This window comes from Dromaius novaehollandiae, chromosome 11, assembly GCF_036370855.1.
Source record: "Dromaius novaehollandiae isolate bDroNov1 chromosome 11, bDroNov1.hap1, whole genome shotgun sequence".
Classification (NCBI taxonomy): Eukaryota; Metazoa; Chordata; class Aves; order Casuariiformes; family Dromaiidae; genus Dromaius; species Dromaius novaehollandiae.
The window spans coordinates 8,479,910-8,506,041 of record NC_088108.1 but is presented as its reverse complement, the minus strand read 5'-3'; the positions used below and the strand labels follow the sequence as shown (position 1 = coordinate 8,506,041).

Genomic DNA, 26,132 nt, shown 5'->3' with positions numbered 1-26,132 from the left:
TGAATTCAAATATACCCCTGAGTCTTGGTACTACTTGCCTGTCTCAGACTGTAACATTAAGTAAGAATATGTTAGATTATTCTCTCACAAACCTTTATTAATGCTTGCTCTTCAAAATATTTATATTTTATTAACATTTGTTTAAAATGAATGCTATTTTATTCATAATTATGATTTCTCTTTACTTATGAGATAATTCTAACTTGAACTTATTTTACATGGTGATTTCCTTCCTCATATAAACAGTCCCTTTGAATTTATGTTCTGGTATGGTATAAACAGAGAAACTTGAAAATACAAACAATAAAACAACCTGATTTAGTATTTAACAAATATCCACACAGTGGAATAAAAACAATCAAACATTAGGAGAGCTATTCCATATCAAGCAATAAAAAGAAAACTGTGTATTTCAAATGGGACAGCTATATATGCCTGTGGACATAGACATAGAGATATACACACGTATTTTTCTATTAAAACATAAAAATGAGAACATTTATATATAAAAAATAATGGAATTTCATGCCAGGCAAGTGTTGTTAGCAGAATCAAGGCCAAAAACTTTAGCAAAGTAGTCACAGTTACACGAACCTGTTTGCCTGTATCTGATGGTGCAGATGAACCCATCATGCATTAAGTGTATTGTTTTAATAACCCCAGAAGATTCCTCGTAGGTGAAGGTGACTTGGGTAGTATCATAAAGAATCTCTGACAGTCGGGACTGTTTGGTGTATTTGTAAAGGACTCTGCGTCCTGTTCCAGGATATAATGTTTGCAGAAGGCGTCCATCCCTGGTGAAATCTTGTATGAACGCAGCGTTACTGTCGGGCGGGGTGTAGACGTTTCGGTAGTACCCGACGGAGAGCATGGTCTGCAGGCCGTGGCGCACCATGCTCGGCATGGTAACCGAGAGCAGGTAGTCTGACTGGTCGTACTCAAAGATGTAGCGGCGCTGGCTGTGCAAGAGGAGCATCACCGACTGCAATCAGACAGGAACGGCAGTGTCAGTGGCCGAGCAAGCAAATGATCATTAATCTAGTGAGGGCCTGAAGATTAAGGAAATGCTGAAATGACCATCCACTCTTGTAGTTTGCTCTTACTCTCTGCACGACCCAAAATAAAGCTCCAGGAAACCTGGCCGTCAGTGTGGCTCAAAACAGAAAGGGAATGATAATAAGTCAAGATGCAAGGACCCCAAACTGGAAGGCAGATGTGGCTCTCAGTAGCATTTCAGCCTCATGCTGACTTGCTATGTTGCTCTGAAATATTTAGGTCCTTCTCTCAGGAAGCAAAAACAGAGGGAACCTGTCCCCCCCGTGCACAGGTGGAGCATCTGTTCCAGCAATGGTACAGATGGTGTGCATGAGGTGCTTAGCTTTTATTGGCACTGTGCATATTTCTAGCATAGACATACACCCCTGTGTATCTTCTACTAAAGGCATATTGCCCTAGAGGTCAGAGTATCCCCAGGCTTATGGATGGATCAAAATGCTCTGCAGGTTTTTTGGTGTGACTACCTCTACCTCTGGCATTTAATATTTAAAAAGAAGAAAATTTCTACACCAGTACTTGAAAACTGCCCTGTGTTGGTTAATCATGGTTCGTCAATGACATCTGGTTGGTTTGTTTGGCAGATGAATGTGCAAGCATGGCAGACACATTTTCCTGTGCAAATTTAAAGTTTGCATTCTCTAAACCCTTTCCACCAGTCACGTGTAAGGTCACAGAGCGCAGAGTACAAGGCCACTGGTGAAGCGTCACTGTTGAAACAAGCATAATGAAAACACAGAGGGAAAATCCACGGGAGAACTTTGTAGCGTTCTCCCAGCTCTAATAAGCTGCTTGGCTGTACTTGAGCGCTGTGCAGCCTCACCACAACGTCTGAGCTTAAACGTAGCTCTGATATTGCAAAGTTCTTGGCCCAAATCTACCAGGTGCATAAGCAAACTTGTGCTTTTGCACAGCTGAGGCAAAACAAATTCTTTTGAGAAACACTGTAATTGTGCTTTTCCACAAAGCATTGGGGAAAGAAATCAGAAAAATTGGGGAAAGAAATCAGAAAAAAGACTTTTTTCTCTAAGCTCAAGAAACTCAGGGAAGAAAACACCAAGGGCTCAGCCTGCAATGGGTTAAGTAACATTGGTCTAAGCCACTTTGCTCTGACAAAAGCCCGAGGTGCCTACCTGAAGGGTTGAAGATGGGCTAAGCCTCAGCCATCCTCCTTCCCCGCTCCTTCCCTCCCCTTCCCTTCCCTGCTGCCCTCTCATGGTGTATTTCTTCCTGCCTTTAGCGAAAGACATCTGTCACCCGTCCGCAAGCCAGGGAGCACCAGCATATGCCACTCGCAGGCTAGCCAGTGCCAACTGGTGATAGTAGCCCTTTCTACCAAGCTTTTTCTGACCGCTTTATTGCTGGTCTGCCAAGCATTTCTAACATACACAGTGTTTATTTTATTTTCACCTTCAGTCACCAGTCCCCAGCCTGCAGTAAACCACTGGCTGAACTCTCTCCTAGCACTGATGTGATGCCTCGCTCTATATACGGCTCCCGGGCCTGCTTTTAAGCTGGCTGCCATTGACAGAGCATGAATAACAAGATCAGAAACATCTCTAATATAACTTTAGTGCCCCTGTGTGCCACTTTTGCAGTATTTTGTGGCTTTTCCACTTTTGTCCAGGATAGTAAAAAGATAGACACTAGAAGGACTGGAGACTTAGTATCCTGTCTATAGTATCAGAGGATACTATGAAGAGAAATGAAGTAATTCCCTATTCATCCTAATAATATTACAATAGATTTTTGAACTATTTACACAAATTGGGCTCTAATTGTTTTAAAGGATTTCAGAGGGTAGCTCATAAAATATCCAAAACCCTGTCATTTTATAAAAGCGACTGGAGCCCGGTCAGCCTCCTCTGATTGATGTCGCATGATGCATTGAGAGAAGCAGTGGCGATTACTCGGCGCTCTGCTGGGAATACACAGAAATGCTGCAAATGGCCACTAGATGTCATTTCTGTGCAACACACACACGCCATCGCTCATCTGTTTTGTCTGGCTGTAAACAGCAGGATTTCACACCTAAGCTTTGAGAACTCAGGAGATTTTATATGGCCATTAACTAATTACTGAAAGGGACCAAAACAAGGGAAATTGAATCTGATTAGTAAAAGCCATTTACAGTACCACTATCATAGTGCTTTTTAAAATTTAAATTATTGTGACTAACCTTGGAAAGGAGAGATTCATGAAGACATACAATTAACTCACAAAGTGCTAATAAATGAAAAAGTAAATACCTATAAATTGGAGGTGAACTATATAATTGATTTTTTGGTAAAAGGAATCACTGGGTCTCATCAGGTTTCGGACGACCCTTAACAATCATTACATAATTAACACAATGAGCTATTGACTTCAATGGGGCCACAAAATGGTACCTCAATGTCCAATTTTGACAGTGAATTTGTTTTTCTTTGCAACAAACAGTGATGAAGGTACATTAAATGTCTGGGAGATTACGTTCATGGTGTCTACGACTTTCAGTAATTTTAATGACAAGTTACAGCATCAATCAAGCCTATTTCTACCCGAACTAGTATGCTTTTGCCATTTGCTTCTACGAGATCAGGATTTGTCCATTTGTGCAGGATTCCAGCACATCAGTTTTAAGTTACATGACTTATTTATAAGCTTATCATAAGCTATGAACAGATAAAGTGGTTTGGAAAGATAAAAGCATACATCTTTCCAAATTTATGGTCCATTAGGCCCAAAGAAGAAATAAAAGACTCTCTGAAAGGCACATTGCCCAAATATTTGAAAGCTGTACTAAATGCCTGTTTACTTGCAATTTGCAGAAGAGCATACAGACAAAAGAAGCCCTGACAAATTTATCTGAAGCAAACTTCTGAAGCTTCTAGGGCTTGCCAATCTTGTTAACAAGTGCGAAAGCCACTCTGCATGCAGACAAGGAAAGAACCACATTTTTATGCATTCGCCAGCATGAATCATTTTTTTCTCTGGGTTAGATACAAGTTTTTTGAGGATCAGGCTGAAACACATTCAAAATAAGTACAGCAAAGTTTATCTTAAAAGTACACATTTGGAACTTTTAAATATATAAATAACTTCAAAGTCATTGGATTTCTTGCGTGTAATACTCCAATCAGTTTTACCTCACCTGCCCCCTTCTATCCTTTCCCTGTGGTTAACAGGTTCAGAAAAAAATGTTTTACAAACTCAGGGTACATTGGAGAGTCTACGCCTGTGCTATTTAAATAAAAGTTTAAAAGGACTTGTGCTATGTGAATATAAATTCACACTAAGTTCTGAAAGCTTTAAAAATGCAGATTGGCTTTTTGGGTTTGAGAGAAAAAATAGTATCAAATGAGATTCATCAACAGATGAACAAGATGCAGTTTTCAGTGACTACTATATTTTTCACTTTTTGTTATACAGAATGGCAACGTATTTTTCAACAGTGACAGCTTCACTTGAACTTGGACTGAGACCAATTTTACCTACCTACTAAACAAATGGGAGGTGCTAATAAATTTCTCCATAACTAAACTATAGTTGGTTTGAGCTGGTGTCATATGGGATTAAGCATTTTAATCTCCACTTTTTTTTTACATCTGAAAACTATCTATCTACAGGGTTCTGATAAAATAGATGAGCTGAATTTAGACAAAAAGTCAAAGTTGGTGGTTTAATTCAGTGTGCCTAATGTAACATAAATGTGTGACTGAATAACATTACAGTCTGTAGCATTATTTATTTTGCATCAACATTCAGATTTGAATTTCTTTTGGAAATAGTTTGTTTTCAAATCTATTTGTAAAAATTAAATTAAAAAACATTTCACTGAATTTTAGTTTTAATAGTGATTAAACACAGTTCTGAAAAGAGATGACTGTCCAAAGACATCTAGTTATATAACTGTATGCAATTTCTGTTTAAAAAAATCTTAAACACTCTTGCTAGAGATATGATTATAACATTGTTCACAATACAGTATCTTCATCAAAACAAATATTTTCTCCTTGGTTCAACAATCCACTTTTAAAATGATTTACCTTTTCTAAATATGTGTAACTCCATATTTTACCATCTGCCCATGTTCTGGAAATAATGTTCCCACTTGGATCATATTCCATTTTCTCAGTCCAGGTTCCTCTTTGGATATAGGTCACTAATCCAGAATGTGAATAAGTGATATTGACCTCATTATACTTGCTGATGGGTGACCACAAAACTGGGCGTCCTGTCTGGTCATACATAATCCGAAGAGTGAATTTTCGGTGATCATCATAAATCTTTCCTGTTCTGGTTACGTGATCAAAGTCAATGGACAGCAGATTTCTATTGTGGGCCTAAATACAAAGATACAGCAAGGTAAGAAAAACAATGCATAGTAATTACATACAATAACTCTAATCAAAATGTGCAAAGGTTTAACAGTATGATTGTTAACTCAGTGCTTACTAAAGACAGGAAAACAGAAAAATATTCTCATGGGAAAGAAGAGGACCAAGAAACAGAAAACACTACTTGCATTCGGTTTCACTATGTGTCACATTACACCATGCTTCCTATATCCATGTGCTCAACTTTCTTTCCTCTCTGCTCTCCTCTTTTCCTAAGCTCTTCTTCTTTCCTTTCTCCTCAACTTTCATCTTGCTGTGGATTGACTTTTTGAGGCCAAAGATGTGCAGTTGAGTTGGGTTCACAAATCAACAGAACCACCTTCTCTTGCATACTCTCTCCTGAACTCCATTAATATTGGTAGGTTAGCTGCTCCTCGGAGATAGCTGATGGTGGGCTGCACACGGACACTGGGAAGGGAAGAGCGATGTTTGCGGGTACCCACGGCCCTGCTCATGGTTGCCCTTCTCCTTCGTCCCAAAGGCAGCCCACAGCCAGGGCTCGGGCCGCTCACACTGGCGGGGGAAAGCTCTCATGAGAAGAGTCAAGTCAAATGCTGAGCCAGATTCCCAGAGACAAAATACATTTATCCAGTGCTCTCATCATCTGCCTTCTTAAATGATGCAAGTCACTGGGCAGTCACTATTAACATTAAACTCCATTTAAATCAGGGATATAATTTAGGTAACCTTAAAACATTGTTTATTGACATGTCTTTTTCAGATCAATGCTCCATGCACTCATTGCATTAATTCACTGTATTTCAGCATCATTTGTATTAATCTATTCCAATTAATAAATTGCAAGGTAATTCCTCGCAGCAGAGATGATGCCAGTTTAGGTGTTCGCATGGTGCCCAGCACAGTGCTTGGTCCTCACTGAGACCTGCAGGCATAGCTGTAAAGTAAATGGTTAAGAATGCCTGTTTAATAATTCAAGCTGTGATCATATGGTGGCAGTGATTAGAAAGAACATTTTTTCTTTCCTCTTTCTGTTTTTAGATACAAAATAATTTGAAAATCTAGAAGAAGCAGGTGTTCTTTCTCCAACTACCATTCCTGTGGTTTTATATGCACACATGTCTAACTTTAATACTGCTCATTTACAATAGCTGTAAAATACCTATATACCCCTGTAGACTGCTGTAACTATTACGATTTATGCTCTAATGATTGGTAAGGAGCCCAAGTAAAATGTGATGCTCAGTTCAACTATATTTGCTTGTATGCAGTCTGATGGATTAAGTTTATGATAATATATTTCTTTGCAAACTTCCTGCAATTTCTGAAAAAACTGCTCGTGGTAAAATATCTGAAAAGCAAGCAGGGGATATAGCCTAGCTCATATTCATTTACTATCTATGTACATATTTAATGTTCTTATTGCTATTATTATTGTAGGATACAGACAGTAAAAAGGAAAGTCTTGAATACAAATCTCTTGCAATCTAGATTTCAGGAATGATACAATCAGTAAGAGTGAAAATCAAACAGACGCAGAATTAGCAGTGAAGAAGGGTAAGAGCAGTATTTAAAAGCTCACATAGTTAAAACAGGTATGTGTATATTTTATCACTTCCTTCGTGTTCCGTATTTTATGTCTCGTTTGTTTACTTTCTTAAACAAGATTTGACTTAAAATCTAACACCGTCTCAAGGCAAGACGGGGTAAAACACGGACACCAGCCCTCATTTCTATGTTGTCACTGAAATGTTCGTTTCAAATCTCCATGGTTTCTGGAAGATGACTCCTCCAGCATATATAAAACTTAGTAAGGTGCTCCTAAGAGAAAATGGAGCTCCTGTATGTTATTACAAGCTAGGAAGAACTGGTTTCTAAAAGCTACGTCAGGCCAGAATTTCAGCTGATGAAAACAGGGAAAAAATTCAGCTGATTTCAATAACAATGCTAATGGTTCATAAACAGACATATTTACTATATATTTTAAAACAGTATTTGGCTATGCTTTCATTAGTTCTAGTGCCAGAAATATTGCAATGTAAATAATCACACAGGTGTATCGTTCTTGAGTTTAACTCTCAAACCTAAAGTATCTAAAATGGGTAAACTGGAGGAGATGATTATGTTACTTCCTTGTCTGTATTTTGATTTGAGTGGAAGTAGATTGATACACAGTAGCTCCTCAGGGTCCAGAGGACGTCCTGTCATTAGGACTTCCTATAAGACTGGTTAATAAAGGAGAATAATTTCCTAAATACCATAATAAATATATCTATCAAAGCCTATATGTAAAGGACTTTTGAATTGAATTGGGGCCAATGCATTATCTCCATTTTTGTTATTTAAAAAAAGAAAAATAGTACGCATAAATAAGTAAGACTGGCCAAGCATCCAATTTTCAATTTTGTAGATATTCACTTACAAAAACTGGATTACATCCAATGCCAAGTTCCTTCTAAGTTATGCAAAAGACAGGAGTGAACAGAGCTGAATTCTAATCAGTATATTACTATGCATCATGCTCGTTGGTTTTAACAACAGCCTTTGCTTCATTTTTAGAAGTCAATTAAAATAGCGATTCAATTGATAAAAAGAAGTCTTGCTAGATCAAGATTGATGTTAAAATGCCTGATTGTAGACAGATTTATTATTAATATAAAATGCATACAAGCCTACAGACTGTTTTATATACTTTCAGGAAATACCAGGGCAGGCAATTCTACACTTACTTAAAGGAAAGCTGTGATTAATTCCCACTTCCCCCATTGAGTCAGATACTGAGATGAAGTTAGATGTCTTTTCTAGCATTTTAGCTAACTTACTCATTTCTGCTCTATTTCTGAAACAGGGAATTCACACCATGCAGTAATTTCAGTTTAAAACACAACTTCTACAATATTCTTCAGAACATGCTAACAGTGGCCTCTTATCCAAAACTGATTTTATACTAATAGCATGACATGCTTTCAAGATGTCTGTTAATTGTGATTAAGAATTAAAAATGTTAGGAAGTGGCAGAGAAGGAAAAGCTTTCTACTTTTCAACAAGGTCATCCTTTTTCGCATTCCCAGTTACCTGCTTTCTAATTTATACCTCTAAGCACTCAAACCATTTGCTTCAATGACTTTATCAGCATTGATCTTTAAGTGACATCTTTAAGCCTGATTTTTTTCAGAAAAAGTTCTTTTTTTCAGAAAACTCTTCCACTGTGCTGTTTTTTCTTTAACTGAGGGCTCCTGCAAGTCTGTTCATTTCCACTGAGAACTGGTCCAACGCCCAGAGCTTTTTCTTACATATATTCTCAAAGTTCAGCATAGTACTTATTGCCCTACATTGCAAGCTTTCCAACACACTTCCTATTGTGCTAATCATGGCATATTAAGTGCTTAACTTTATTTTCAAAATATGACTCACTAGAAGTTTTCTGAGCAAGGTCTCACCAGAACCTCATCCAGCACAAGTGCTTCTATTGCTGCTACCTTTTCTTTTCTGCAGTACTGAAGGATTTGTCAACAAAAAGCCCTAAATCCCTTTCACTACTGGACTTACTGCTTCAAACACGATATGATGGTATTTTTGCTCCTGATTTCTTGCACTTTTCCTTTAATAACCAAGTCACCAGGTAGAGACAGCTGCCTCTGGGTAAATGCTACTGATACTTTGCCTTCCTCTCCAGCGGCACTGTTCCAGCTCCTTACACCTCCATCAACTCCCCACTTTATTGGCATCCCATGCAAAAGTCTCAGCATTAAAGCTGAACACCATGAGCCATATACTTCACCTCCAATGTCCTCTTTATTGGCCTCAACAGGCTGCTTGTCCATTTCTCTTGTCCATATTTACATGGCATATCCTATGCTCAGAATACTTCTCCTCCTCCTTTCCACTATCAAATCCTCAGTTAATACTCTACCCCACCAGATCGCCCCAGCCTTGCCCCATGACAGCCCTCAGCCCCTGGCGGACAGACGGTCCCAGAGCTCAGCGCAGTCAAGGCAGGGGAAAACCTTGTCATACAAGCAACTGACAGGTCTTTTTGAGTAGAGAGGGTCAATCCACATGTGCCCTTAATCTTGGGTAGGTATAAAAGGCAGCTGTAGTTTTGCAGAACCAGTGATGCAACATCCAGCTGCTGGGCTGTTTGTTAGTGGACACTTTTGGAGGGGCAGAAACTTTAAGACAGCAGCACATCAAAGCGATTCTTACACTGCAGATCCTGTCACTGGGCGGATGGTGACGGGGGAGAAAGACTAATACACTAGTGGTTCTGTGCACCAAGAGACTGACAGAGAGGGCAAACAGTTGACCTCTGGATGGCTTAAGTTCTGAACTATTTCCATGAACAGGTGTATTTTAGGCCTGCAGCCAGAATCCATCTAATCCTGACCAATTTGTGAATTTCTTCCCATTTTTTTTTTGGCATGCAATAATAAGGAACAGAGAGAAGCAAGGGAAAATATGTTAAAACAACCTGCAATCAATTTCAGCAATAGAAAATATAAATTGCATTACAGGAAAACTGCAGAATGCAGTATGTTAAAATATAACTGTCAGGAACAATTTGGCCCTTGCAACATAAGCAGAATAGATGACTGACTATGTAATTTCCAATTGAGACTTTTATTATGTAACGCCCTTAAATAAATACACACTATGCAGTTATTTAAGCACGAAATCATACTGAATGCATTGATTATGTAAAGTAAGCCATGGAGGCCATAACTTGCATCCTGCCATCTTGTAACACATACATTTGCCATTGTAATAGGGTAAGGAGCTGTTCAGCAGCATCCCTGGTCAGGGCTATGAGGACTCATGCTATGATGGAGAAGAGGCAGTCAGAGGAAGGGCAAGAAAAACTAAATGAAGTTTTTTCCCATTTGCAACATCCTTATAAAATAATTGTGACTGTGAAGTGTGAAAGATGCCCTTTCAAATGTGTGTTTCACACACGGTGGACAGTCTGGCCAGATTATCCAAGCCTAGGGTTTCTGATTCATCAGCACAATTGAAAATTGACCTGATGAACTTCTTGAGTAAAAAATACGTAGGGCCTGACAATCAAAAGACAATCCAGAGATTTTAACAACCAGTTTGTACTTTCAGAGCTAAAAGATATACTTTGAGAGATGCGCCTATCCAGACAGGTTGCAGTTAATAATGCAGTATTTTTAAGGCTAAAATTCTCAGTCCTACTATTGTTACAGGCGTTTTCAGCAGTATTCACACGAAAAACAACACGGATTTCTTCAAAAACCTTTTCGGCAAGGTAGCAGTCGCTTTGAGTCTTAGCTTTACCTAATTAAATGCTGAATGTTGACCATCTGGCATCGTAGTCTGTGAGTTCTCAGGAAAATAAATACAAACCACGGATGCAATGTTAAAATAATTCTTTGTTAGAGCCATATTGTAACCCAGCTAGTGGAGTGAAGAGGTTTGAAACTGCATCATGGGTAGTATGAGGAGGTAGAGGGCAACATACACAGCCTGCCTGGATATACAGAGAGGCTCTGCGCTATTACTGCATGCAGGAGATGTACTGGCCAGGACACCAAGGGTGGGGGCCCTGGGAAATCATCTGCACCAGGCACAGGCTGGCACATGTTATTTCCCCCAGAACAAAAAGGGCTGCTAGATCTGAGAGAGACAGAACCTGGTTCCAAGTCTGCTGCTGTGCCAGAGTAACTATGCATCGTCCTTTGCTCGCAGCTTCTTCCAAAGGCATAATTAAGTTCTTAGTTGAAAAAGAAGCAGAATAGAAAAAGTAATTATGTCTTCAGGTCAAGTCTAACAACGAAAATCAAACAGAGATCAAACATCCCTGTGAGTGCCGGTGGAGTCTGGTTTTGAAATTCATGGCTGGGGCCCACCATTGATACAAACTTTCCATTGCAATTCTTATAAAGTAGAATATTTCAACTTGGCTTTTGTTCAATGGCTTTCAAAGGGAACACTGCACTTTACACAAGAGGAAGCCTTACCCTTAACCTTCTCTCAAATGTAGAGATATTGCCTTTGGTCTGCTCCCTCCTTTGCCTCCATTCAATGAGATTTGAGTTATGCTCTCCAGGAAGGGAGATATTGCACTTCCCTAAAGTGGGGCTGACGACTCCTGCTAGAATATGAGGCTCTGTGTTAAGAGTGATTTCCATTCCGCTGGCAAAGGTGACTCTCAGAGACCCATCTGGGCTGACCCGGTAGATATTCTGCGTATTATCTGTCAAAAAAACAACAACCAAAACCAGGAAACACAGGAAAGTTCAGATATACAGCTTTATAAAGCAAATGTTAGATGCAAAAGGGTTTTGTTTGCCCCTAGTTTACAGACAGCTGAATACATACCAACTGCAGTGTGATTTCTGCAACCTGTAACCTGCAGGTCTTCCCGTCTGTAAAGAGCTTTTTTATTATGTTTGGCCTGATTATTTCTATTGTGAAGGCTTCCTGCAGCAGACATAAAGAGCTTTTGCTTTCAGCCTAAAAATATGCAGATTTGTAAGCTAGGTTTTGACCGCCGATATTCTGATGATTTTAGCATGTTGGGACATGCTAACAGAATATCACGCTGTTTAAAATGAATGAATGCGCTGAATATCTAAGGTCAAGCATGAAAGCTATTTTCATAAATGTCTAGGATGACAACCGGTCTCCCATTCTGGCCCTTCTGCTTGGTATCACTGTACTAAAAAGGTCTCCTCTCTCCCATTAGTAGCAGGACGTAAGGGTACAGGCGCAGTGATGGCCAGCCACAAGCCTGAGGTCTGATGCACGAAGGACACTGGGCAAGCAGTGCTGGGAGAAAAACAGCCAGTGGTAGCACAGCGAGCAACTCCAGAGGTGCAGGACTGCGCTGCAGAAGGCTGACACCTCCTTTCCCTTGCCTGTGCACTGCAATCCCTTCCCTGCGCTTGGGAGAGGCTAAGGATGTGCACGGGGGAAGTCACTGTGGCTCAGCCGACAGGTGATGACTTGATCCTGAGCCTGTACATTTAGTGCTGAGAGACAAAGTACAAACTCTCACCCTTAAAATACGACTGAATACACAGCACCTTACCAGCTAGTGACTATGAGAAGGATCCTTTATTTAGCTGGTCCACATGGAAGCAATTGGTGCAGCTCTTGGGACATGAATACATGGAAAATATTTGGCCATGTCAGAAAGTGAAGATAACAGTCATTGCATTGAAAGAGACTTTGTGACTCAGACATAAGGTGTCTGATTGTATGTTTACAAGATGCTTCATGATAGTTTCACAGAGATATGGAAATATGCAAATTATACGAATTCATAAGCATGCTAGCCACAACTATGGCTGTTTATTTCTGATGCTGCTTGCAGCACGCTAGGCACTTTCCTAAGATAGAATCAGCTAACATCCCAACCTTGAGAAGCTGCATATTTAAGGACAAACATAATCATGCAGTGGGTAGCTGAAGCAAACTGCAGATGCAATCACCCAAAGACTAAAAGGTGATACAATGCTATAATATAGCATAATACTTTCCACTTCTTCAGCGTCTTCTCTCTAATACATCAGTGAAGAGGAATGAATGCCTTGTGAGGTGAGTTCTTCCTTTTTTCTTTTATAGATTAAAAGCTGAGAGGCAGGAAAGTTCTGTGACTTGCTCAGGGTTACAAAGCTTTTCTATAGCAGATCTGGAAGTAAAGCAGACCTATTTCCCACTAGCAGTTCTCTCAAAGCTTCTCCCCCTCCTCCTGCAATCCACTGCCAACAGTGGATCAACAAAGAGAAAAAAACCCAAATTGATTAAACTGTATAAAAACAGAACTGTGATAATCTGCAAAATCTGAAGGAGGACACTGGGGGACTTTCTTCAGGCAGGGAGTAAGTTCTTCTCAAGAGATATGATATACCAACAGACTGAAGCTGCCAGGGAAGTACTATGATGTCTGCAGTGGCCTAGTCAAAACTTCACCCCAGAGGCAGGCACTAGCCCATGTGGGTCATGCCTTGGTCCTTCCTGCAAGTCCTGCTGCCAGGATGCAGCACTGCCAGAAAGAATCACAGCGGCAGCTAAGCAAGGCACTGCAGTGTTAAAGAGTCGGTAGAGCACGTCACTCTTTGGGCAGTATTTCTCAGAGTAACAAAGCTCAGTGTATTGTAGGTCATTCCAACTCCTCTGAATACTGAAATTGTAGCATATACATAAAGACTGGAGACATTGGAGATTTCAATAAATGGAACCTATCTGCAGGACTGAGCACTTCCTAGGAGGAAAAGAAGTCACTAGTGGCTGGTTTCTAATAGCTACTCCACGAGAATTGTAAGTAGTATCTAGCTGTTTGTACTGAAGCAAGCAAGAAAGAAATGAACCGGCTTTAGTCTTTTTTGGCAAATGGTTAGGAACACAATAATGTCTACAGTTTGAAATGCAATAATTAGGGAAGAAGTAACAGAAATGCCTTACTTACCTTGTTTTAAAGTATATATTGTAGAGGTAGCGGAGAAGTTTGTGGCTGTGATCACATTTTCTCTGTTTGAAGTATCAAGTTCTACTCTTGTCAGTTTTTCAACATCGCTGTGGAAACTGCTAACTTCACCAGTCGGGAATGTTGCGTTGGTCAGATGGCCATCAGAGTCATATCTGAAATAGATGATGATAAAAAAGAGCCATGAACATACATCACTATTGCTTTGCAGATAATCCTAAGAGAATAAAAGAATAAAAGAAAAAAAACCCTTCTCAACACTGCGCAATAAGTAAAAAGGTAAAAATTGTTGCATTTATTTACTCAAAATGCTGCATTACTTTCCTGAATTCCTACTTAGACTGTTTTTCAGTGGTGCTGGATAAAATATAATTGGAAATAGTATGAGATGTCAACTACATGATTCAGCCTCTGCACACCTCTGCGCACCATTTGCGCACACAGTGGTCAGGGTTGAAACCTGCTGCGATGTGATACAAGAGGGTGGCCGCTGGAGGTCACTCAGCATTCAGGCAACCAACCCACCTTGGAAAAGGCGTTTTCCTACACGTAAGTTAAAATAAATCCAGTTCTAAGACACTGCAATATTCAGTAACTGCCTTTTGTTGCTGATGTTTAAGTACATAGTATGAGTGCCAAATTTAAAGAGGATTTTAACTGGACTGAAATCTGCAGCGATTAAGTTGTCTACATGGTATTTACTTACGTGTTAATTCCCATGGGCCTGCTCAAATCAGCAAGAACTTCTCCTCAGAAGCGACAGCAAGAGAATCTAAACCACCACATTCTAGCTAACCTACATGTCACCAGTGCTACAGAAATTCTTTTTGTTTGAGATACTTTATATGAATCAGGTCATGTTACGGAAAAGTGAGTAATTAATGCAAGGGATTTGGAGCAGCGTTTCCAATGGGTCTTCTTAGTTCTACAGACACGTTTGTTCTTTCTGATGGTTCACATGAAAAACAATGCAGAGCAATGATCACTGCTTGATATTCTTACATATTAATGTCTCCCATCTTAAAACCCTATTGATGCTAACACATTTTATTCCTCCAAGAGACCTCACTGATACTGCTGATCCATTTGCATGACTAAAAACAACTCATGTTCATAAAGCAGAAGCCTATTTGTGCAGTTAGGAAAGCATAATTAAGTTTTAATGTTTTATTAACTGTCTCCTCTCATTCACAAAACATGTCCTCAGCTGGTTTATCAACTGGCATAGCTCCATTGCCTCCAATGGAGCCCTTCCAATGCCTATCAACAGTGATCTGGACTTGTCCTCCACTTCGTGTTAGCATCATTTCTTTGGGACCCTCATTTCCCTCAATTAGTCAGACAAAATCTATATGTCACAAAAAGTATTTGGGAACAAATACTTTCTCCCCAAAATAATTTGAGAACAAATACCCTCTCCCTGATATAAAAAAGAAAGACAGAGCAGCTGCTTTTTTCACCTGATACACTGGAGAAAGAACTAGTGAACATCTTGCATTTTTTGACAAATGAATCCATCAAATGTTAAATATACTATAATCTCTCTCTCCTTCACTTCCTATGGCACTCATATACACCATGCAACTTATTTACATTCCATCCTTATGCTGGCTCTGTGTAAACTGACTGGCTTCCACACCCAGCGATGAAAACTGATTCAGATCCCTGCTCTTCATCATTTAGAAAATGCCATGAGCATTGGTCAGTTGTATTTCATTTACTGCTTGATTAAACAGATAGGAGAACTTGCTGGTCTATTTGGACTTTCTACCTTACCTTAGAAAAATCCCCAAATCATGAATTTTTATGGCGTAAATGCAGCTAGCTTACTGCAATGTTCTTGCCCATAAGACTCAGGATCCATTTCTGCTAAGGATCCAGCTCTGCTGCTGATAGTGCTAATGATGAGGCACAAAACTTCCTATGTAGCTGAAAAATGGTGTAAGTAGTTACTGGATGGCAGGACAGATATGGCACTGAGTAATTATAATGATATTGTAGGACACATGTCGATGGATCCATACTTGTGTACCTGATCCCACTGACTTCAGTGAGAACACGCAGATCAGTGTCTCAGTAACGAATCCACAGCACGACCATCTAAAGGGTTTTTTTATTCCCGATTGCTCCAAGAAACCTAACCCTTTGAGGACAGATTCTGCCACCTTTCACATGATGAACAGTAGCATACTTGGAAAAATTCTTGCAGAGCAATGTTCTACCCATACTGATGGGGATAGAATCACGACATATTTCTTGATGTTAATTTGGGGCTCAGTTATGCCACTGTTAATCACGTCAGTGACCATTTAATCATGCAAATAATTGCATTGATTTCAGTACTCACATGAGGAAGTGCTCACCAATATCTGAAATGCACACTTGGGGATATATCTTCACAATCTATTTGCATTTCTATGCGTAGCATACAGTTAAGAGTTATATAATTTCAAAGGGAAAGCAGTCTAATTAATTTTTTCAGAGAGAGTTGTTTCTTGCAGGTGTTTTCTTGTCCTTGATTTAATAGAGGCCCAGTGCCCCTCTCCTCTTTTATGGCTTTAATGATCCAACATTAAAAAAAATCTAGATGACTGGAAATTGTACATTAGCTGTAATTTTATGCAAGAGCTCTTTCAGTACTTTCATTCCATCAGATTAGAGTAGATGGATGACAAGTACTTTTGTAGGTGGTTTTCTACCTCTTAATAATTTCCCTCTGTGAGGGAATCTGACATATAGGTAGATGTTCTGAACAGTTCATTATCTTTGCTCATATTCCCAGGTATGTGTGATACGTGTTGTTAAACAAACTCATCCCTGTTTCAGCTTGACAGTGCCACGGGTTGAACTTTTATATGCGAATGCAAATCTAGCCTAAAAAGAAAAGATGATTCCAAGCAATTTGAAAGTTGTTCATATGGTAATTCTCTTAGCTCCAATACTGTGTTTATATGGGAACTCAGAAGCACTTCCAGTATTAAAGTAACCCCTCCAAAAAATCTAATTTTCAAACTGAAATCAGATGTCAGCTCAGAATGTGACCTGTCTGGAAAATACTGTCTGGTTAAAGAATGACTAAGGACCATCACGCCCCATAACCTACTTATGGCAAAAGGTGGGAACCAGCTCCTGAAAACACCCCTCCCCAGCATAGCGTTAATTGTACTGAATTTTCCCTCTGACCACAGCAGCATGTATGACATTTTATATCTCAGTCTCTCAGGAAGTTGTAATATATTAGAAAGATGACTTAAAATTTTGGACCAAACAATAAATATTTATGACATTACTTCACTATTTGATTTTGCTGTTGTTTTTGTTCTGATAGTAACTGTAGTTCTGTTAAATGCTACTGACTGTCCTGGAATAAAAGAACAGAAGGAAATGGGGATACCCATGGGGAAAGCCAGCTGGGGAGACCCCTGCTTCTCTTGTCACTACAGTGAACCCATTTCTGTGAAGACGACAGCTCAGAAAGGAAGGGACAAGGAAAATCACAATGCCAAACAGGCATCTGGCAGGAGTGCACGGATGTGCGGGGTGCAGTTAAGCTAGTGAAAGTGTGAAAAATGTTTGATTTAGCAAAATATCCTTGTGTTAGTCATAAACATTGTATTATTTTGGAATTTGTTTTTGTCTTTAAGCAAGTTATTCTCAGAAAATGCAACATCCTTCCAAGGCACAGGTATCTTCGTGTGAAGAAATCTGTGTTATACACAATGGGAGGCAATTGCAAGAAGGTGTCATCCTTTAAAAACAAGATCTCACTGTACTTGAGTCATACTTCAATCATCAACTTGCCAGAGGACAACAGGCCTAAGCAATAACTGCATGAAATGGTTTAAACTGAATGTCAATGGGACAGAGTAAGAATACCAAGATTAAAGCCACTGAGAAGCACATGACTACAAATAATCTGCTCTAACATTCCCATCTACTCAAATGACAATCAAGGCCCTGCAACACACGATGTTCGCTATTTTAAGAAGTAATAGGCATGACTTAGAGCTATTGTGAAAGCTTTTTGAAAGCATCATTGATTCATGGTCTGGATTGATCCCATCCTCATGTAGTGATTTAAATGGGGCACTCTTAGTGTTGAAGTTATTACAAAGAAGCATGTATTTGAATTGAGTTATGCATGTAATAGGTGACAGTCTCAGATCAGTGTTAAAGCAGCACCAGGACAACAGTGAGCAATGTTTTGTTTCATGATAATTTAAAATTCTATCAGTAAATGCCTGATAAAGAGAACTGAAGAAGGAAGGCCCTGTATGGTTTTGTTTTCCAGTATACTGACAAAAATGGTCCTCTAATTGTGTATACTTATGTTAACCCTAATAATTTAGTCTGTCTTTGGCAGAATAATGGAGGGTAGGATGGGAAAAACATCCCCTTGAATCCCACGCAATAGGCAGCAGTCTGCTCTGCTTTGATCCTCCTTGCATTGTAATAAAATATAATTCAAAAACCTCTAATGATGGTGACTCAACTACCCCTCTGGGGGATTTATACAGTAACTTAATTCTCCTCAGTGTGTTTTCTGTTCATATCTCACCTGGATGGCTTTTCATCTTAGTTTTTGACCATGAACCCCTGTAAAGCAGGCATTATTACCCTCTTGGAAGAGCTATGAACTAATAGTAAAATGTTAACATAAAATTTCCATCAATCACCTGTCACATCCTCAAACAGGGATTAAGACAACTTATTATAAATAATGAGAATTCCTGATACATCCCACCTCTTTATAAACCAAAGGTGAACTTTTTCTTGGATTCATTTCTCTCTGGGATTGTACTGGGATGTTCTGACTGTTCAACAGCTCTTCTAAGGCGAGTGTATTCAACTGCCTTTGCTTGCCCTTTGGAAGTTGTCAGGGTTCTCCTGAGTATTTGCTTACCAGGCCATTCCCAATCCCCTTATTATATATCCCTTTGTTATTATAGATCCTCTTCCCTGTGGTGGACCAATGAATGAATCTTTTTGCCTTAAACATTTCTTGGTGCATGGGGTGCAGGCAGGCCATAACCCCAAGCAAGCCATCTGTCTCTGGCAGAAACAGGACTGGGCTGCTGCGACCCCCGAGATGGTCTCCCTGCGACCACCCGGGACACACCGAGCCTGCACTGAACGAGACCACAATCGGGCAGAGACTTTGGGATCTGGACTGTAAATTATTGTCCGTTTTTAGCGCAACTTCTATAAGACTTGCTTGATGTGAGTGGCTGAATTTGCTGGAGCCTTGGGCCACACTCCCTAGTTCGGTGAGAAAAGGGCCCCAGAGCTGGTGCAGGCGGGAACGATAAGGGAGTTACCAGCAATTTGCATCTGAAACAGTGCTAATTGCTGGAGTTACCAACTCTTTGTCAGGACCTTGAGAGACAATAGCAGAACCCGAGGAATGGAGACACACCCGTGGAAGAAACTGCAGCAGAAAACAGCCTGCCTAGGAACGACGATGAGATCCAATAAGGAGCAGGAGACCCCAGACCCAGAAAATTACTATTGGTCCAAACTACCATGTGAGGGGTGGAGAGCTTAGACTGGAAGGTATAATTGTCCAGGGATTTCTTTGTTCGGGATCCCTTTTCAGAGGTACCCAACTCGAGCCATGTGAAGAGGACCGACTTGCCACCAGACGGGAGCCCCCCCTCCACTGCTGAGACTCCCAAAGGAAGAGGACCAACGGGACAACGCTGGATCCACGGGTGGTGATATCTTTTCTCTCTCTCTCTCTCTTTCTCTCCTCTCTTTTCCCCTCTCCTTTGTTGAATCAGTAGGAAATGTGTGGCACAGGACTTGTCTAGCTAGTTGGTTATCCTATTTGACCACATGCCTTATCTTTGTGTTAATAAATCTTAAAACTGGTTGGCTGGTGTCGTTTCACCTTAATTCCGTCCAAGGGCATCACGAACTTGGTCGTTTGGTCCCAAGGGGAGGGAGGTCGTCCTGAACGACTCCCTTCGGGCCACGACATTCCCCTACTGCTAGAGACAAGTCCACCCTTGCCTTTGAATATTCCTTCCTTCGAGAGTCTCACTTTCTTTTGTGACACTCCCTTCTCCTATGAGTATGCTAATACTATTTTTTTTTAACCTACTTCAGGAATTTTGCAAATTCCTGCCTCATATTACAACCTGCCTCCTCTCCTTCAGTTACAAAGAAATTCCATAATCATATTTTCATTTAAAGAAACAGAGATTCACAAATAATAAAGTCTAAATGAAGCATAATTTCAGGTAGCTTTTGCTACACTTAATGGGCACAGCTTACAGAGCTTTCACATGTGACAGGCTTTGGTACTTAAGAAATGGTACTTTTGCATTGTATAAGCTTATACAACAGCACTACTTGTCCTCTTATCATGCAGCACTAGTAGCAGGGAGTCTTTTTAAATTGCTAGAATTGTCTAAAAAATTTCAGTGTTCATTTCAAATAGTGTTCTTTACACCAGGCATTTAACGATGTGGACTTACTCATATACAGTTGTCCATCCATTCTCATCACTTTTGGTTGCTAAAAGTCCGGTGTTTCCAGGATATGTCATCAGCGCCAGGTTGTAGCCTTGGGCATACACTCTTTTGAGAACACCATTGCTGCTTATCGTCAGCCAGTACACCTGGCCTCCGGGAACCACCAGCCACAGGGGCAACCCGCTCGTGTCTCTGCGAATATGAACTGAATTCCCATTGCTGCTCGTGATCGTGCCAATATCCCCTTCTCCACTGTAGGTGAAATTGTAAATATAGTCCCTGGTTATGAGGTTGAGCGTGTGGAGGTGGGTTCCATTGATGGTGAACTGATAGAGCTCCTGGTCTGCCGGCGATGCAATCTCATACATATTCATGTCACTGAGATGAGCCTTGTTTCGGCTGACTGCACGGATGCGGACGTTGCCAAGGTCTGCTACATACAGTGTGTCATCAGGCGAGACTGCTAGAGAAGAAGGTGCTTTCAGCTTTGCATCTTTGGCATATCCACCATCACCTAGAGAAGAAACAGTAATTATTTTAGTAATCTGTAATGTCTATATTTTACCAGAACCCCTAAGCCTGCCACACTGCTTCTATTCAGTATCATTTACAAGTCGATAAAACAGTATCTTCTTCCAATGAATTAAACCTCCACTGTATAAAATGGTGCAATTTTAAATCAGTTTCACTGAAGACAAACAGTAAGATACAATATCTCATTTACCCCATTTTTGCTGATTCCCAAACCCTGCCGCTCAGGGAGGTATTACATGGTAAAATGTGAAAGAAAAAGAAATCAAATATCTGAAGTTTCATTCCCTACTTTTTGTCTGCTGGCCTGCAGTAAAAGTAGAATCATGATATAAATAAAACAAAGAAAAAATAAAAATTCAGCTAAAATGACACTGATGCAGAGATTAGTTTATACTTACTAAAACCTCAACACTGTATGAAAACAAATGAAAATACTAGCCAAAAAGTACTTTGAGGAAATATGCCCTTCAATATCACTTGGTAATTTAGATAGTTTAGGTTTTTTAAGGTTAAAGGAGGACATTTTCAAGATCATGGGCTCAACATACATATCAAAATGATTTTGCATGAGCAGAATTTTCTACAACTAGCAAGAAAGTGTATTAAACCTCACTCTTGGAGAAAAGCACATTACTGTTTGTATTGCTCCCCTTCTCCTAGCGGAGAAATTAAATTTGATGGAGATTTTGAGCAAAGCCTATGTTGCCTTGGAAATGCAAAAATTAGCTGGTGTTTCTGACAAGCTGGCCATGCCTTTCACCAACTCAGCACTGGCACAATCATTAGATTTGCCACAATTTTTCATTTTTCAGCACTGAGGGCAGATTCTTCATCCTCTTTCCTGTTTGAACAGGATCCTATTTAGCACAGTTCTACCATATCTGTAACTGAAGCTAGCACCACTTAGAAATGCACGTGATACTTTGATTATCATTACAACACGATGTCAGCAACCCACCTCCTCTGGAAGACAATTTACATTTTTTTCTCTCCCTTCTTGACACATTTAATGTTAGTAATTAACCTTTTATTTGAAAGGGGAGTCCTAAGAATTATGATGACTTTACAGAACTGAACAAAACGATCCTTAGAGATGACAAGGTAACATACTGCACTTGTCTGTATGTCCCATTATGAAACAGATTTTTATGAGAAAAAAAAAGTCGCAGTTTGGTTTGCCTCCCCAGGTGTGTGTGGGGGAGTGCAGCTGTGTTGCTGAGAATAGTGAGTGGCACAGTGTGGGCCTGGTGTTGTCTGTGGCACTTTAAAACATGCAAGAAAGGAGAAGTTCTGAACATTATGCGTTTGCATCATTTTGCTGATCATGCAGTATGACTCAAGTGCTGAGAAGTCATAAGTTTGTGTTTTTCATTGGATGTGGTTATCATCCTTGGTGAAAAGACCTATCTGATCCATCAGCAGCAACACATAATCTGCAAGCTGCATCAGGGCAGGTACCATCCTAAACCTGGGCAGACAAAGCCAATGCAGAAAGGTAGACTTGGAGCTAGGTTTGAACAGTGTGCAACCTCTGTAGTGAAACGGGTAAGGCCACCCTGAGGTTCCTCCAGTGCCAGCTGCAGCAGGACTCACATTTCTGCATCCAGCGGATTAAACAAAGCCATGAAGGTTAGCTAACAAGGTTTGCAGCTTCCCAAAGACATTCAATCACTGTTCATCTGTCCTTCCCCTTGCTACGCTGCTAATCTGCAACCATGCTGGGGATCTCAACAGAGCAGCAACAGGAAATGACTAGCATTGTCTCACCTGAGAAACAGTCACAATTAGGATCAATCTTGCAGTCACAGTCTGACGGGGCTCCAGCAATTACAGAGATCTCGCCATTGGTTGTGACCTGTTGAATACGGTTGATCTTTCTTTCATCCGTTTCTGCAATGTACAGTATGCCACTGTGAGATACAGCGATCGCTCTGGCTGACTCCAGGGTTGAATGGATGGCCACCTTGCTGACGATGAAGTGATCGATGCCTGGCACCTGGCAGTGAATCGGGCGCCCCGCAATTATCCGCACACGCCTATTCTCAGAGATCTGCAGAACGATATTGTTGTCCAGGACATACAGTGAATTGTCTAGTGGGTTCACTGTGAGGTCTGTTGGCCACTCTAACCGCACCTGGAAAAAAAAATTAAGGGGAAGACAGAGAAGCAAAAGGAAAAAGAATGATTAAGTCATTAAAGCAGTTCTGCTCAACCATCTCTGATCATCGTAGGCTCAAGGCATTCAATGGATTCATCCAGTGCTGCTTCACTAGTATAGACCTTTAATTTTGTGTGGCTGAAGAAGTTTTAAAAAGCATACTTTTTTGTAAGATCCAAAATCACTATGGAACAAAACTTGATTTCAAAAGTAATTTAGCATCCTCTGAAAGGTATTTGCCAAGTCCATTAAGGTGGGAACTTTATTATACCTACACACTCATGCAAGTAAAAACACATGCTCCATGTCACGCAACATCAGCTAGAAAATTTTCCAGGTCTGAATGTTATTGTATCAAGGTTGCAGTCAACATTGGCAGAGTGAAAAACAGTTGGGAGCTGTCACTATTCTAACACAAAAGGAAACCTACATTGCAGAGGAGTGCAACATGCTTCCACAGTTTATGCACGAATTTGGAAAAGTTAGCAAGACTTATATGCCATCAAAAGCTTGATAATTCTTTGTAACATAACAGTACACAGTATACCACACTTCCTACAGTACAGTAGCGGATTAAGTAAATTCCTCATATTTAAGGCTAGCCTTTTGTCTTTTTCCATGCAGGTGAGGGTGACAACTAAGCAGTTTTGCAAGAAATGGTATAAGAATAACCTCCCTTTCCTGATCCGTTGCATCAGGATCTGGAAGAATTAAACGTGCTCCCCATTAAAGGTGGGGCAGCCTGTCAACTTGAATGACACCTAATAGCTTGGCTGTCGACTGCAGCATGTATTGGCCAGGGCTTCAAGCTCCTCCTGTTGAAGAAGTTCAGCAGGCTGTGCAGGATTTCTGGACTGGGTAACAACAACTCAGGAGGCTGGTCCCCTTTCCCAGATAATGGTCAGTGCAGGATTTGGGCTGCAGCTTGTCTATAGGAAGATCAGAAAACAGCTGAGCCAGGGAGGTCGTAAGACAGTCTATTTCTGTCTTTCTCAAGATGCTTTGCTTGTTAGCTTTTGTGAAGAGAGGGCTGCTTTTATTTGAGCGGGATTTTTCTGGACCAAGTATTTCAATCAGCAGAAGAAAATAAATGCCTGGCTAAAATGCAATGGTCTTTATATGCAGTTATCACAGAAGCTTCTATTATTTCATTTACTGATTTTGTTGCTATTCTTGTTTGTTTTTCCACTGCACTGATTAAAAGATCTATGAATTTAGAGGCCACAGATGCTAATACAATGTTCAACACTGAAGAATAACATATGGTGGAGAGTGTGGCCATCCCGAGCCACCTGCTTGCCTGGGGTCAGCTCAGGCACCAGGCTGAAGGCCAAGTTTCTTTGGTTCTCAAGCATCAGTATTTCCTGAATAATCTCATTTCCAGAAGTACATTTCTGTACATTGCTAATTCATGTTTTAATATAGCAAGGGCATTGTGGCTACTCTGTCTTGCCCTGCGTGGTTATCTGGTGCACCACACAATTAAGAAGGCTCACTGAATAATCGAAGTCCTCCCTGTGCTCAGTTCATTTTACTAGACAGCATAATAACTGGCATTAAGACTAATGCTGTTGGGTTCAAGATCTCTTCTGCACCAGGTGGTAGAGTCATTCCAAATGATGATAGATGTGGTGAAACAGTTGGAAACAGATTCCAGGCATAAAGGTGCTGATTTCTGTGGATGCATGTGAGAGTGTCTGGATTCTGCCGGATGGGTTAGGGCTGATTTAAACATAGCTGCTAGCTTATGCTTTCTTCTTTGCAACTGAGATTTTGCTGAGAAGCTGAACAAAACTATTTAGGTAGCATAAAATGTCTAGAAGACTACTCTCGTGAAACTTGGACAAACACATATTTGCAACATACCTTTAACACAGAGTGTCTGATTGCTTTATCAAAGTAAGCACATTATTTTTGTTGGAAAACATACACCACCAACCTTAGCACCTCCTTCACAGACCACTCTAGTGCAAAGACAGCCTTTGATTAATCATAACTAGATTGTGAGTGATAAAAACGTTAGGCCAGACCTGACTATTTTTGCCATAATGACACTCCTTAGCATCTGCCTCATCTTAGTAGCTGGTTTTACTTTGTGGGCCAGCCACGTTGCCTTTGCCTCAGCAGATAATCTAAATTCCTCTCACCGTGGAAGTATATCTGGTGTCCTTGCAGACAAACAGGGACTGATCTGGGCCAAAACAACTTTTTTTGTGGTAGATTTGAGGCTAGTTCTGTTTACTGAGATAGAAGCTTTTACGCAACTGTACATTTTCCTTACAACAATGTCCCTAAAAGCTAAGAAGAAGCTAGATTCCTCACAGGTATATTAAGCTGTAAGCACATTTAGTTTGATACTGATCACATTGTAAGCATAGCTGCATTATGATAAAAACAAATAAAATTTTAACTGGGGACACCTAAACCATTTCCATTACTATACCTGACCTCTGTTCCCTAGCCCACTGCAAAGCTAACAGAAGGTATAGCCGTAGCTTCCCATTCCTGGGTTTGAAGCTGTCTTGGGTGTATTCATAGGCTAATCCCAGGTAAGATGATTAAAGCTAGCATGTACATGTCTGGAGACTGCAGCATAGATAACAGCTGCTGCTCACTGCATGCTTACGCTAGTGCAACGAGAGGGGAAAAAAAGTCCAAACAAACAAAACCCTGGCCATTCGTTGAGGAAGAATTTCAAAGATTTAGACAAAATCTGCCTTGCTCATGTCAGGATGAGGCTTCATGACAGCTAAAAGTGGTGTAAGTCGGGGCTGCCGCAGCCCTGTCCCTCCCCGGCTCCCCCGCAGCAGGGCTGGTGCAGTGAGCTGGTCCAGGACACTTTGCTGGCTCAGAACTAATCATCTAAATCACCTTAAGCTGAAGTGTAACTGCACCCTGAGGTTGACTGTTACCTTCAAAAGTCACTGGTTGTTTCTTTTCTTTTAAAGCAAGCTGCCCTCTGGCAGCTTTCTGTGACTAAACCATCAGTTGTGCTTCATTCAAACCCAATAAACATATTACAGAGAAGGACTTCAATTCTCATCTGATATGACTGTGCCCATTAAAAAGTTTCCCCAGACAAAACATTCAGGGTTAGAATATTAAGTCAGTTAATATACTTT

General features: G+C 40.4%; 1 protein-coding gene across 4 annotated transcripts in view; it reads right to left on the bottom strand.

The window, feature by feature from the left end:
* TENM1 (teneurin transmembrane protein 1) overlaps window positions 1-26,132 on the bottom strand; it is a 748,569-nt gene that overhangs the window by 8,460 nt on the left and 713,977 nt on the right. For all 4 annotated transcript variants that reach the window (XM_064518178.1, XM_064518175.1, XM_064518176.1 and 1 more), the window contains 6 exons: window positions 22,620-22,986; window positions 20,322-20,832; window positions 13,825-13,997; window positions 11,372-11,607; window positions 5,082-5,378; window positions 595-982 (listed from right to left, as the gene is read on the bottom strand). In XM_064518178.1, the coding sequence (XP_064374248.1) occupies window positions 595-982; window positions 5,082-5,378; window positions 11,372-11,607; window positions 13,825-13,997; window positions 20,322-20,832; window positions 22,620-22,986 (1,972 nt within the window). The remainder of the gene's footprint in view (window positions 1-594; window positions 983-5,081; window positions 5,379-11,371; window positions 11,608-13,824; window positions 13,998-20,321; window positions 20,833-22,619; window positions 22,987-26,132) is intronic.